This window comes from Diachasmimorpha longicaudata, chromosome 17 (assembly GCF_034640455.1).
Source record: "Diachasmimorpha longicaudata isolate KC_UGA_2023 chromosome 17, iyDiaLong2, whole genome shotgun sequence".
Taxonomy (NCBI): Eukaryota; Metazoa; Arthropoda; class Insecta; order Hymenoptera; family Braconidae; genus Diachasmimorpha; species Diachasmimorpha longicaudata.
In genome coordinates, this window is record NC_087241.1 from 4,876,622 (window position 1) to 4,885,842 (window position 9,221).

Genomic DNA, 9,221 nt, shown 5'->3' on the forward strand with positions numbered 1-9,221 from the left:
CTTTCAGGCGGAATTCCAGGCCAAGGGGGAGTGGTGCAAGGGCGGTGATGAACATCCGCCGGCGACATTTTATCACAGAGATGTTCTGGTCTGCGGATCAAATTATCTATCAATTTCCTGTACATTTATATTTATCATCATCACTGCTACACTCATCACCAGATGATCTGGTTATGACATTTAGTCGTCGTAATTTTTTCAAGCCCATTGTGTGACGTAACGGGTGTCAATGGATGATTGACAGAGTGGATTTTGTTTCTGCACTGGTGGCACCGCAACGCAAGGTATTATTTCAGTTGTATTTTAGTTCGTCGGGAATTTCAGGTGATGGGAGATCGATGAAAACCATTTTGTTGGAGAATTGAGGTGGGTATTTGAGGTCCAGAGGTCCTTATCTTGGAAATTATATGTATATTTATTCGTGAGGATGAATTTGGGAGGATTTTTATTTAGGTGATCTATTAATATCTCGGTAGCATTATTGTTCAGTCGCAGTAGTCCTCGAGGTAAATCAGTGGCTGACAAGTTAATTGTACATAAATGATAATTAATTTTTATTGCTATCATTCGCATTCCCCGTGATTTTATTATTGAAATCGTAGTAATGCGATTTAGGATTAATATAATGATATAATTATATATTATTATATTAATTGATATTTTATTTCTTACAATAAGACCGGAAAGAACTGCAATCGGAGAGTTATGCTTGTTTAATTGATTAAGATGTATGAACTTAAAGAGAATATACACATATATTAGGATTAACTATAATGTAAATTATTATAATGGATGATAGTGACGGAACGTCATCTGATGTCGATCTTTAAAACATCAGAGTACAAGTGATTTTTATTCTCAAATCAATAATGTTGAAACACCCTAGTGATAATAACGAACAAAAATTATGTAAATAGTCTATTAAGAAGGAATTTAAAAAAATGAGATGATTCGTATCCAGTATTTATCATCAGACATGAAATATTGAGCAATGAAATTTTATTTCTCATTTCAATTGTCAAATTATCATTAAACATGTGATTACTCAATATTCACCATCAACTTTTGTAAATAATTATCGAGAAAGACTGGAAAATACTCTACATTTGTTACTCAATCAAACTGAACTTGTTTAAAAATTTTATTTATCACTGTTTAATGGACGAATTTGATTTTGCAATATTCAGTTTTTAAATTTTAATCACCAATCGACAATGAAAAAAATGATTAAAGAATGCATGAGCATGAAATGTAAAGTGAAAAATATTCACGCAAGAAGCGAATACTTGTAATTCGTGAATAAGAATATCATGACAAGTAATAGATTGTAAAGTGTGAATTATCTGTAAAAACGTCAAGAGTGAGTATGAGCGACAGCCTGCACCATTCGAAAATAATTTTTGACATGCGCAAAATCTACATTCCATTAAAGGAAGGCGTGTTGTGCCATCTTCGTAGAATTTTTTAAACTTTAATAAACATCATTGAAATATGTATCATGTATAAATTTTGCGCATTCACGTCAAATGTTGAGACGTTTTTTACCAAACAAAGAAATGTAAACAATTTAAATAAATGAGGTATAAGAGAAAAATCGTGCTCACTGATCCCATCAATGGACATTATTTTTTAAATACCAGCATTCATTGGATTAATTATTTCTACTAATCATTAACATTGATTAAGTTCACAGTTTTTTAATGGGACTTTCATGCTTCTACTTCATTTACCATCTGACAAACGTTCACCACAGACTCAGTCATCATCAAATAGCCGTAAGTTGATTTAGAATTTTCCGTGAAGCGCTGACGGCAATAGAAAAATCAATAAAAAGTCATTAGTTGAATTGAATATTAAATTAGCCGCACCTCCTTCTCCACTTGTGGAGCACAACCTCCTGATATTCATCGCAGTCCAGACTTTACCATGAATTCAGCGAGTGCCAGAGTAAACATCTTCACGTTCCGCGTCAGTCAAAAAGTGTTATTCCTAATGGGCCTGGCCCCGTACACCGCAATCATCGAAACTCCTCTCTCAAATGTGTCCGAAATAGTCATCAAGTTTTCGTACTCCAGAAGAGGATGTATCTACAATATTACCCTAGCCACACTGATAACCATAACGGTGATAACATTAGTCCCAGAAATCCTCAAATTCAGTCATCCAAATTACGGTCCCCTCGTGAAGATCATTGACACTATTCTGACCGGATTGGGGAGTATAGTTGTTGTGATAACGATTCTGATGTGCTGTCATCATCAGCAGAATATTGTGAACGTTGGCAATCAGCTGGGGGACTTTCACCAAAAATTTAAGGTCAAATTGTCGCAAAAGGTCACAAGTGAACTGATGACATGGGACTACTCTATAATAGTCTTAATATTCTTCGTATTTTGCGTCGGCCTGGTCACTGCTAATCTTCTTCTTTATCAGTCCTACATTCTTCTGTCGTTCCTCCCCATGGCAATAATTTCCGCCAGCTTTATCATTCAGTACAGCCTGGCCGTTAAAACTCTGAAGGGAATGATCAGATCCGTCAATGAATCCATCTCCGAAATGAACAACTGTTTGATTGTATTTCGGGAGGAGTCATTTGTACCAGAAAATACTGCAAACCCCCGGTCAATCACCCGGAATTTGACAGCTGTACGACGAGCGCGCGCTGTCATTTGCAAAATTGCCGATCAAATTATTGATATTTACGGAATACCGAGTTTGCTGATTATTTTCTACGCCTGTTGTTGCTGCGTTAGTGCGATGTACTTTCTCATAACTAATTTCATGATTCAAGAGAGATTGTTTCTTAACGCTGCGTCATTGAATGGTATTATGTGGGTTTTGCTGATCATCTTTCCAATTTCACTTCTCAGCGAGATGGTTAAAAGATTCAACGCAGAGGTGCTGATGTCAAGTCAATTAATTAATGTTATCAATATCCTATATTGTTTTTCCCCAGACAATTTTAACGCTTTCTCTTTCAGATGTGGAGAACAGCTGAGCTCGTTTATGATTTTCGAGAGACTTGTGGCCTGAATAAAGATATTATTTACGAGGTAATTATGCGATATTCGTCGTCACTACCGAAAACGAATAACAATATTTATTTTTCCAATTAATTATACTACATTATTTTGTTTATTTCAACCTTGCAGCTGCATGATTTTGCTGTTGAATTGCTACACAGAAAAGTCGAATTCACTGCATCCGGATTTTTTTCTCTGGATTGCACTCTTCTTCATGCTGTAAGAATAATTGACTAGGTGCATCAACAATTGACCATTATTCATCAACTTTGGAATAATTTCTCTTTAAAGATATTTGGAATGGTCGTGACCTATCTGATAATACTACTACAGTACAAACCTCTGGATGTTTCATCACATTAAAACGAATTTCCAACTCATCACTCTACCCACTTCCATGACACGATTTTTTCAACGATTGAACTTTCCCCGCGTTACTTTTTTTTCTACTTTACCAACAACAAGTGCAGCACAGTCTCGATAAAAAAGACTGCAGTCGACCAAAACATCAGCTGACGAGGAGTCCAAATAAAAACCACCCCCTCTTAGTGCAGTCTCGTGTGACATTTCATGATGAACACTATTGCGAGATCTTGTGCAAATTTAGTAAGTTAATTACTACAAAAAGCCTCTCAATTTATTCTTCAAGTAAAATATTCCCATAATTTTTTGAGGTTAAGCCCAGCAGTGTTCTGAGAACAATAACAACAGGGAATGTGACCTCAGGTGGATTCGATGATTTGCATCATCCGGAGGGTCACGAGCCGGGTATCCCTCGTTATGTAGAGCGTGAGGGTGAAAATGATGATTTGAAACGCGCTAGGTATTTATTCATTTATATCTTAATTAATGTTTCGTCTTAAATCGTCCCCTGTCCCAATATTTCCAGACTGGTCTATCAATCCCGTAAACGTGGAATGCTGGAGAACGGTCTCCTCCTGAGTACTTTTGCAAAAAAGTACTTGAACCAATTCGACGCTGACAAGCTCCGTCTGTACGATCGTCTGATCAACATCCCCTCGAACGACTGGGACATCTTCTACTGGGCAGTGGGTGTAAAGCCGACTCCCGATGAATTCAACAACGAAGTAATGGACCTCCTGAAGAAACATGTGAGGAACGACGACAGACAATCGCGAATAGTCCAGCCTGATCTCCATTAAACCCCTTAATGACGATAGTATTTATTCATCAAGAATGTAATTTATTATTCAGATAGAAAAATATAAAACGACGATCCTTAAAACAAAATCTCGAGATCCTTATCCAATATAATACATATGGACACTTGGCCTGAGCCCTCACGACACATCTCTGGACACTAACTCATCATAAAGGACTAACAAACAAACAAAAAATAGAGTCTTCATTAGGAAATCAGATCGATCCATATCGCAGTGGATCCGCGAGGAATTGTTTATTCTGCGTAAAATCCACGAGTCCTGGGCCCGCAGCTGGGGCCCTTCCCCTGGTGGATTTCCCCCCTCTCTTACCCGAGTAACTCCCTCTGCTCGACCCGGAAGTATTACCTTTGTACCTTTTGGCATTGCTCCCCTTGGACCTATAGCTCTTCCTCTTCGTGCCTCCACGAGAGCTGACACTTGTTGACCACGTCGCCTCAAAATCACTCTCACTGCTCATCTCCTTCTCGGCAGCCTGTGCAGCTTCCAGGACAGCCTTCTTCTCGGCAAAGTCCTTCAAAATGTGCAGCAATACCTTTCCTATTTTCGCGAAATTGGACTCCGTAACGTGAGGAATCTGCATCATAGCTTCCTTGGTGGTGGGCATCTGTTGGCTCATGATCCTGACAGCAATGGGATTCATCACCGTATTAACAGACACATCAATAGCCCCAGCGTAACCCTTGATGTCCCTCATGAGTAGTGCAAAGCACTCGTCCTGGAGTTTCTTCATGCCCATATCAGCCGGTTTTATTGTTGGAGTCACACTGACAGTCAATGACGCCTTTGTCGCGCGTCTCATAGGGAACATGAACTTCGTATTCGACCTCATGAACTCCATCGTTTTCTTACTGAGCCTGAGGTAAGCCGCAGTCATGTCGTTCTTTATAATCATCTCCTCCTCCAGAAGTCCATCGATCACCAGTTTGTGCACCAATCTCTCGACATCACTCTTGTTCCAAGCCTTCCCCAGGCCGTAAATCGATAGTTTATTAGTCCCCGAGTCCCTGATTTGCTTCAGATCAGCCCCTTTTAAAACACTCGCCAGCTGAAGAGCCGTGATATGTCCCCCGGTCCCCTTAATACACTGCACAGCCTTGATGATGGCCTTTACATCGTTAGCGATATCGACTTCCGTGAAAGCCTCGGTGCTCCTGCAGTTGTCGCAGATGGCCTCCTTGATTATCCCGCACTTGGATCGATCGAATTTCTCCCCGAAATAATTCAACTGCAGCGATCTACGACAGTCCGTCTTGTTCTCACAGAACGCAACCATTTTGTAAAGATTCTCCATATGAGTTTCGTAGACGTTAGCCGGTGGTCGATCCATCTCCACCATCTTCCTGAGTCTGTGAACGTCTGCGTAACTGTAGAACAAAATGCAATCCGATTTATCAAGGTCACGGCCAGCACGACCACTCTCCTGATAGTACCCTTCGATCGATTTAGGGAGAACTGCGTGAATGACAAAACGAACGTTTGGCTTGTCAATGCCCATTCCAAATGCAATTGTGGCACAAACGACCTGAATCTCCTCAGCAATCCACCTCGCTTGCACCTCCATCCTCCTGTTGTCCCCGAGACCGGCGTGATAGCTCGTCGCCCGGATACCGTTAATCTTCAGCTGTTCAGCATAATCGTCGCATTCTTTTTTCGATAAACAGTAAACGATCCCACATTCGTTTTTGTATTTCTCCTTGATCAGGGCGATGATCTTCAGGAGGCCCTCTTTACCCTTTTTTTCGACAACCGTGTACATCAGATTAGGCCGATTGAAGCTCGAGAGGAACCACTTGGGTTTGGTCATGCCCAGTTGATGTAGAATATCTGTTCTGACACGAGTCGTAGCCGTCGCGGTCAGCGCCATGATCGGCACCTGGGGGTAGTTCGTCCTCAGGACCTTGAGTTTTTTATAATCAGGACGAAAGTCGTGGCCCCACTGGCTCACGCAGTGCGCCTCATCGATGACGAATCTCGCCAACAGCTTTGCCCGGTAAAGGCGCGTGAGAAGTGAAACAAATCTGTCGGAGCCTGCGATTTTCTCAGGGGTCACGTACAGGAGCTTGAGGTTGGGCGCTTCCAGGGCTAGTTCCCTGTAGACGGCGTGGACGTGATTCTCACTGGAGCCACCCAGAAGATGAGCAGCTGGCACATCCAGTGATACCAGCTTCTGCACCTGATCGTTTATCAAACTCTTCAGGGGTGAGACGACCACCGTCAGGCCCCTTGTCAGCAATGCAGGTAGTTGATAACACAGGGATTTACCACCACCTGTGGGCATGAGGATGAAACAATCGTGATTCAACATCGCAGCGTTAATCGCTGGCAGTTGATTCGTCCTGAATGTGAACAATCCAAAAGTCTTCCTGAATATTTTCATCATTTCGTTGGAGTGAGGGTAGGAGATGCCATCGAAGTCTCCGGTGATCGCGTCATTCTTCACATTCCCCAGGAAATCCCCCAACTCGAAACTGGGCTTCTCAGACCGCGTGCTGGTACCTGACATAGACGACGAGGCACTTGAGACTTGAGAGCTCGTCGAAGGATTGGTCTTCTCCTTGACAGTCTCCATGGAGAGAAGCTTTTCCACGAGCTCCGGCGAGTCTGGAGGCTCCAACGGGTACTGGAAGCTGGTGCTAACGTCAGCCAGGTCCACAGACATTTGTTTCATCATCTCGTAGGCTCGGAGCTCCTCGTCGATGTCGATCGTTGGTTTTCTGACTGGTGTCTTCTCTTTGGGAGCTGGTGGGGACTTCTCTGGCCTCTTTGGGGTGGTTATCTTCTCGGGAGACTCGTTCTTCGCCGGCTGGCGCTTCTCCCAGAGGGCCTTCAGCTGCTGCGTTGTCTGGGGCGCCATTTGGGCCTTCACTGGAAGCTTCATCTGGAAGCCACTCTTCTTCACTGGCGGCGTTATCAAGTCAGGTCTTGACTTCTCGGAGGTAACCTCAGGGGTCGAGGCTCCATCGCTCTCTGGCTCAAATCTTGGAGACACTGGAGTCGATGGACATGATCTCTTGCTGTCTGCTGTCGCCACGAAACCGTTCACGCTCCGCCCCTTTGGATTCAACCTGCAAGCCTCACGATTCTCTGATGATGTTGAAGGGAGGCACGTGGCCAGGTCATCGTCACTTGGGATTTCATATTTATTCTTCGTCTTGGCGTTGCTCTCCCTGGTATAGCCGAGGGTCAACGTCGCCAATCGTTGATTTCTCGGGGACGACTTGAACTCGTCGACAGAAGGGGACTTATCCTTCAGTGGTTTTTCATCTCCAGCTTCGATCAGTGATACATCCCCATCATCACTACTGTTGTTTAGAGAGATCTGCCCCTCTGAGTTGAACTCCATCGACTCCAGTTGTCTGGTGACACGACGATACTTCGCTTTCACGTGCTGACGAAGGATTTTGAGTTGAGTGAAGACCTCGGCGTCGAACTGAGGAAATTTTTCAAGCACCTGCGTGGGAATCTTCCCCATAGCGGTGTAGAACTTCTCCAGAATCTCAATTTCCAAGTCCTGGAGGCTGGTCCTCTGGTTGTTAAGGTGAGAGACGTTTGTGGGGGTGGCTTTCAACGCTGGGTTCTGCTTTAGTGACGCCATCCAACGGTTCAACTGTTGATCGAGACCCAGGGGCGCCAGGTTCACCTTCGGATCTGAACCTTTCCAAGAGGGACTCCTTGGAGATGACTGAGGCAGTCGAGGTCTTGCCTTTTTCGGACTAAGTTGATGGGGGGGAGATGAGTTCTTCTTTGGGGGGGAGTTCTTTGAGGTAGACATGTCCTCGTCGTCTGAGTCCTCGATAAATCTGGATTGCACGCTTGCCGGAGGCCTCGGACCTGAACATTTGGGATTCGCATCTTTCTTTGCTGCACTGAACTTTTGGGAGAGAGACCTGAGCGACAGGGAAGGCTTCTTTGGGGTGAACTTCTCGGTTTTGGTGGATTGATCGATGTCTCGACGAACCTCCATCGATAGATCACCGGGGGCAGTCTTTCGGGGATTGTCTGGGGTGCAGTTCTCCTTTTCACTATCGATTACTGAAAAGTTTTCCAGGATACGATCCTCCAGGGAGTCGTGTATATAGATTGGCCTGGATTGATCTGATTTCTTTTTACTACTCTTCTGTGGGGAGCTGGACGAGTCTGACGAATCCTGGTAATTAAAAATTATATCACTGGTACAAATTAACTTTTTTATGTCCCCAATTAATGAGGCATGGGTTGATAGGCGAAAATGAATTGGTTATTAATGATTTAAAGGACCTACAATTTCTATGATTGAATTCTGCTTCTCGACGACTTTATCCAGACCATAATCGAAGCTATCGTCACGTATCTGGGAATAATAAGCCATTACTGTTCCCTAGTACTTGATGGATGCATTGATGATGTCTCTGGGAATTCAAATTAAAAATTTATTTGTTTCTTCAATGGAAATGATTATTTAAAACAGACTAAATAGAGATTCTAACCTTTCTGGTATGAGCCAATTTTCGTTGATATATCCCCCTTAAAAAAATTGTTCTCGATATGAGGGACAAACCGAGGTTAGGGCGCCCTCGGGATCAGATATGCGGAGTTTTATTTTCAAACGACTCTACCCCGAATTTAACTAACAAAAAAACATTCTAACTATTTCACTCATCCCTAATTGGTCTCTAAGAAAATAACACAATTCTATTGAAACATCAGTACATAACCTCAGCAACAACAATTTTTTATTCACTTGTCAAAAGAGATTGCTTTTCCCAAATTTGTATTCCTTTGTCTACTTTCCCCTAGACGTCCATATTACCCCGCTTTCCCAGAAATCGCTACATTAGTCCTACAACCCTTGAATGAATGAATTTATCCCGCTTAAATCATCAAATATCGGGCGCTTGTTTTGCTGTGAAGTTAGCCGCACTCCGGTTAGTTCCAGATTCCGCCGTGTTCCGGTCCGAGTCCAGTGGCGCTGGTGTAGCCCCCCGCGAGTCTCGTTGACGTTCGTCGGTTTCCGCGGTCTCACGCTGGTTAAACC

General features: G+C 43.1%; 4 protein-coding genes across 6 annotated transcripts in view; 3 read left to right on the plus strand and 1 right to left on the minus strand.

Annotated features, from left to right (window-relative positions):
* Nucleotides 1–1,594, plus strand: part of Invadolysin (invadolysin) — a 64,594-nt gene extending 63,000 nt beyond the window's left edge. For all 3 annotated transcript variants that reach the window (XM_064136452.1, XM_064136451.1, XM_064136453.1), the window contains one exon: nucleotides 8–1,594. In XM_064136452.1, coding sequence (XP_063992522.1) covers nucleotides 8–166 — 159 coding nt within the window. In that variant the 3' untranslated portion in view covers nucleotides 167–1,594. The remainder of the gene's footprint in view (nucleotides 1–7) is intronic.
* A 221-nt stretch (nucleotides 1,595–1,815) lies between these two features.
* On the plus strand, nucleotides 1,816–3,455 carry LOC135170538 (putative gustatory receptor 28b). The gene is made up of 4 exons (XM_064136459.1): nucleotides 1,816–2,898; nucleotides 2,982–3,053; nucleotides 3,153–3,242; nucleotides 3,315–3,455. The coding sequence occupies exons 1-4, from the start codon at nucleotides 1,927–1,929 to the stop codon at nucleotides 3,384–3,386; spliced, it is 1,206 nt and encodes a 401-aa protein (XP_063992529.1). The 5' UTR covers nucleotides 1,816–1,926; the 3' UTR covers nucleotides 3,387–3,455.
* A 15-nt stretch (nucleotides 3,456–3,470) lies between these two features.
* Nucleotides 3,471–4,274, plus strand: LOC135170540 (succinate dehydrogenase assembly factor 2, mitochondrial-like). The gene is made up of 3 exons (XM_064136461.1): nucleotides 3,471–3,629; nucleotides 3,698–3,846; nucleotides 3,913–4,274. Exons 1-3 carry the CDS (start codon nucleotides 3,594–3,596, stop codon nucleotides 4,184–4,186), a joined length of 459 nt encoding a protein of 152 aa, XP_063992531.1. The 5' UTR covers nucleotides 3,471–3,593; the 3' UTR covers nucleotides 4,187–4,274.
* On the minus strand, nucleotides 4,207–9,147 carry LOC135170533 (recQ-like DNA helicase Blm). The gene is made up of 3 exons (XM_064136448.1): nucleotides 8,674–9,147; nucleotides 8,469–8,595; nucleotides 4,207–8,354 (listed from the first exon to the last, which is right to left on the minus strand). The coding sequence occupies exons 2-3, from the start codon at nucleotides 8,553–8,555 to the stop codon at nucleotides 4,401–4,403; spliced, it is 4,041 nt and encodes a 1,346-aa protein (XP_063992518.1). The 5' UTR covers nucleotides 8,556–8,595; nucleotides 8,674–9,147; the 3' UTR covers nucleotides 4,207–4,400.
* Between the last annotated feature and the right edge of the window lie 74 nt (nucleotides 9,148–9,221).

Bases quoted from the DNA above. Each gene is read 5' to 3' on its own strand.
- LOC135170540 (XM_064136461.1), top strand. From the start codon at position 3,594: ATGATGAACACTATTGCGAGATCTTGTGCAAATTTA. The intron at 3,630-3,697 runs GTAAGTTAATTA...TAATTTTTTGAG, and splicing joins CGAGATCTTGTGCAAATTTA to GTTAAGCCCAGCAGTGTTCT. The intron at 3,847-3,912 runs GTATTTATTCAT...CAATATTTCCAG, and splicing joins GATGATTTGAAACGCGCTAG to ACTGGTCTATCAATCCCGTA.
- LOC135170538 (XM_064136459.1), top strand. From the start codon at position 1,927: ATGAATTCAGCGAGTGCCAGAGTAAACATCTTCACGTTCCGCGTCAGT. The intron at 3,054-3,152 runs GTAATTATGCGA...TCAACCTTGCAG, and splicing joins ATAAAGATATTATTTACGAG to CTGCATGATTTTGCTGTTGA. The intron at 3,243-3,314 runs GTAAGAATAATT...TTCTCTTTAAAG, and splicing joins ATTGCACTCTTCTTCATGCT to ATATTTGGAATGGTCGTGAC.
- LOC135170533 (XM_064136448.1), bottom strand. From the start codon at position 8,555: ATGGCTTATTATTCCCAGATACGTGACGATAGCTTCGATTATGGTCTG. The intron at 8,355-8,468 runs GTAGGTCCTTTA...TTTAATTACCAG, and splicing joins AGAATTCAATCATAGAAATT to GATTCGTCAGACTCGTCCAG.